Source organism: Orycteropus afer, unplaced genomic scaffold (genome assembly GCF_000298275.1).
Source record: "Orycteropus afer afer isolate SDZICR_OR568_19922 unplaced genomic scaffold, OryAfe1.0 scaffold00036, whole genome shotgun sequence".
Lineage (NCBI taxonomy): Eukaryota > Metazoa > Chordata > Mammalia > Tubulidentata > Orycteropodidae > Orycteropus > Orycteropus afer.
This window is the reverse complement of record NW_006921623.1, coordinates 2,003,096-2,006,643: the sequence shown is the minus strand read 5'-3', so window position 1 is coordinate 2,006,643 and position 3,548 is coordinate 2,003,096. Positions and strand designations below refer to the sequence as shown.

The following is a 3,548-nucleotide window of genomic DNA, read 5'->3' as shown; positions in this document are numbered from 1 at the left end:
ATGGGCTCGAGTATAGCAGGGATTGTGGGGCTGGTGCGGGATCGGGCAGTGTTTCGTTCTGCTGTGCATGGGGTCGCTATGAGTCGGAAACGACTCGACCGCACTTAACAACAACAACAATATTCCCTTTTGCTTAGACATACCTGATCATTCAGCCTCTCTACTCATCTGTTTATCTGTAGATTAATGGTTGTTATTACTGACAATGCAGTATTGTATATGTAAAAGAGTTTATATAGTTAATTTTTAAAAAGAGCATAATATTCGAGGATGACATTCTTTGCAATTTGAGCTAACTTGCTATTTAGTTAAAAGGTGACTCCCAGAGATAACTGTTGTTCAGGGTGTAAAGAGTATCTATCTCAGGAGAGAAGTCTCAGGGATTCTCCATTGAGAATGGTTCTGTAAGTCCACATTCTTTGAGAATTTAAAGTCTGTTCCACACTTTTCTCCCTTTCTTTTAGGATATACCTATTGTGATCCTGATAAAAATGTTCAATAGTGATGCTGGGCACCATCTAGTTCTTTTGGTCTCAAGGTAGAGAAGGTGTTGGTTTATGGAGACAATTAGTCTTGTCATCTGGTTCCTTCTCTGATTCTTGAGTTTCCTTCTTTCTCTTTTGCTCGAAACATATGGAGACCAATAGTTGTATCATTGAATGTTAGCTATTTTTTGGTGTTATCACCACTACCTATTCTAAGCACCAGGGCTACCACTTATCTGGGTAACTTTGTGCAAATAGAACAAAGTGTTCCTTCCTCAGGATGGATGCTGCGCTGTGTCAGGGTACATGGCTTAGTGAGCAGAGCACAAACTGGATGTCAGCCTCTAGTTACCTCTCGGTTGAGGAAAATCTTGCACAACTGTATGTCATGGATTTAGTAGTCCCTGCCCTATACAGGTTGATCGTTTCATAGTGCAAACCTAACATCCACATAAAACCAAAATGAATAAATAAAACCAAGGCAAACTCAAACTGCTACAGAGCTGATTCTGACTCATAGTGACCCCCAGTGCATTTCCAAGGCTGTAAATCTTCATGGAAGTAGACTGCCTCATCTTCCTCCCACAGAGTGGCTGGTGGGTTCAAACCACTGACCTTTTGGTTAGCAGTCAAATGCCTTAACCGCTACACCACCAGAGCTCCTTAACACCCTCATCTATAGAGAGCATGGAAGTAGACTGCCTCATCTTCCTCCCACAGAGTGGCTGGGGGGGTCAAACCACTGACCTTTTGGTTAGCAGTCAAATGCCTTAACCGCTACACCACCAGAGCTCCTTAACACCCTCATCTATAGAGAGCATTAATTATCAACATCAGGAATCAGTTGGTACAGAAGGGAAGGTGCTCAAAGGAAGGAGAAGTCACTGTGCCTGAACTGGTCAGAGTAGGACTAATGGAAGAGGTGGGACTGGAAGATGAAGGAGGTTTATGTAGTCAGGGAGGAAGGGGACATGTGTTAGTCTAGAGTGACAGCATGAACAAGAGTGTAGAGGCAGACACCCTCTGGGAATCAGGTTTTAGAGGTTCCTGCCTGGGTGGGTAGGGTGGAGGGTCTTGACCACTGTGCCCTTCTCAATATCTGGCCCTCTGGCCAGTCCATGCCCAGCCCTGTGCCTGTTTCCCAGGTGGTGTGCCCAGCAGTGTACTGCAGCATCGTGTACTGGATGACAGGCCAGCCAGCGGAGACCAGCCGCTTCCTGCTCTTCTCAGCCCTGGCCACAGCCACTGCCTTGGTGGCCCAGTCTCTGGGGTTGCTGATTGGAGCTGCCTCTAATTCCCTGCAGGTGGGAGGGGCCCTGCTAGGGGATGAAGTTTCATGGCAGAAAGCAGGAGCTGGCCATGAAGGGAGGGATGGATTTGTGGGGAAACCCTGGAGTCACTCCAGTCCTGGGTCTGTCCTGGTCACCCCGTGATAGCCAGGCCTCCCTCCACTCCCCCCAGGTGGCCACCTTTGTGGGCCCAGTTACTGCCATCCCTGTCCTCTTGTTCTCCGGCTTCTTTGTCACCTTCAAGACCATCCCCACTTACCTGCAATGGAGCTCCTACCTCTCCTATGTCAGGTCAGCACCCCTTCCCTCACCATCTGCCCCTGCTTCTCCCTTCAGGGGGCCATGGCCAGGTCTTCCTGGGCTGTGCTAAATCTGGTATCTGCCTTACTATACATTGGGCAGGGCACACTGGCTGGTCCCTAGAAAAAAGAGCATTCCAACTGGGCTCGGGCATTTTTTCCAATAAGGGGGCCTCTGTGTTCTGTATCCTGTTCTGATGCCCCTGTTTACCTAGGTATGGCTTTGAGGGTGTGATCCTGACGATCTATGGCATGGAGCGAGGAGACCTGACATGTTCAGAGGAACGCTGTCCATTCAGGGAGCCACAGAGCATCCTCCGAGCACTAGATGTGGAGGATGCCAAGCTTTACATGGACTTCGTGGTCTTGGGCATCTTCTTCCTGGCCCTGCGGCTGCTGGCATACCTTGTGCTCCGTTACCGGGTCAAGTCGGAGAGATAGAGCCTTGTGCTTGGCCTGCGCCCCAACCCCTGCAGCAGGAAGCCCCCAGCCCCAGCCCTCTGGGACTGTTTTAACCTTGTAGACTTGGGCACTGGTTGCTGGTGCAGCCACCCTCCCCTCCCTCAGCTCCTCCACAGGCTGGCTAGTGGACTACGCTCCTACCCCTGGCCCTGGGGTTGAGGGCACCAGCCTCCTCTACCACATCAGGTTTTTTTCCAAGTTGATGTGGTTTGTAGCTTCTTCCATTTCTCTCTAACACCTGCATGCAAAGACCACTAGGAGGCTGCCACCCCTCTTCCTGTCCTTGGCACCCTCCACTGTTGTCGGCTTGGGAGCTCCAGACTCTCTAGGCCTCACTTACAACTGACCAAAGTGGTCCCCTGTGGGACCCCCACCATACAAATGTTTGTAAACTGGGCTGCTATAAGGTTGGGGCTCCAGGGCTGGGTCCTGGTGGAGTCTCCTGGAAGTCCCATTATGGATGTTGGAATGGAGCAAGGAAGGACTCTGGAAGTCTCTTCCTCCTCCTCACTTTGTCCCCACTCCCAGACCCTGACTGATTTGGACAATCTGCTGAGACAGAAGCTGGGTTTTCTGTCTTGGTCCCCTTCTCAGTTATAGGGATTGGGCAGGCCTGGGGCCATGGGATGCCCCTGTCTTCCCTCCCCATCACCTTTGATGGGAGGTAGGTCCTGGTGGCACTTCTGCAATAATGTCTGTGTTTCTCTCCCACCTGCTACTGGAGCTGGCGAATGCACTTTTTTCTGGGGGGAGGGTGAGTGGGGGAAGACTCAGCCCTCCTTTCTTGCTGCTCCTGAAGCAATGTCTGGCAATGCTCCCTCCTTCTCCAGAGGTACAGGTACATATTTGCGAACAGGCAATCTCAGCCCTATGGACAATCACCATCCCCTGCAGCTCAGAGGAAGACTGATGGTGCAAGGTGTGTGGGTCTGTGGGGAAGCCAATGTCAAGCTTTTCCTGGGAGGTGGGGGGCCCACTTTGGAGACTTTAAGGATAAGGTTGGTGCTGCCCAG

At 50.9% G+C, this 3,548-nt stretch overlaps 1 protein-coding gene across 1 annotated transcript in view; it reads left to right on the top strand.

The window, feature by feature from the left end:
* ABCG4 (ATP binding cassette subfamily G member 4) overlaps positions 1 to 2,514 on the top strand; it is a 16,459-nt gene extending 13,945 nt beyond the window's left edge. The window contains exons 12-14 of the mRNA XM_007936436.2: positions 1,631 to 1,789; positions 1,947 to 2,065; positions 2,289 to 2,514. Of these exons, the coding sequence (XP_007934627.1) occupies positions 1,631 to 1,789; positions 1,947 to 2,065; positions 2,289 to 2,514 (504 nt within the window). The remainder of the gene's footprint in view (positions 1 to 1,630; positions 1,790 to 1,946; positions 2,066 to 2,288) is intronic.
* The last annotated feature ends 1,034 nt before the right edge of the window (positions 2,515 to 3,548 follow it).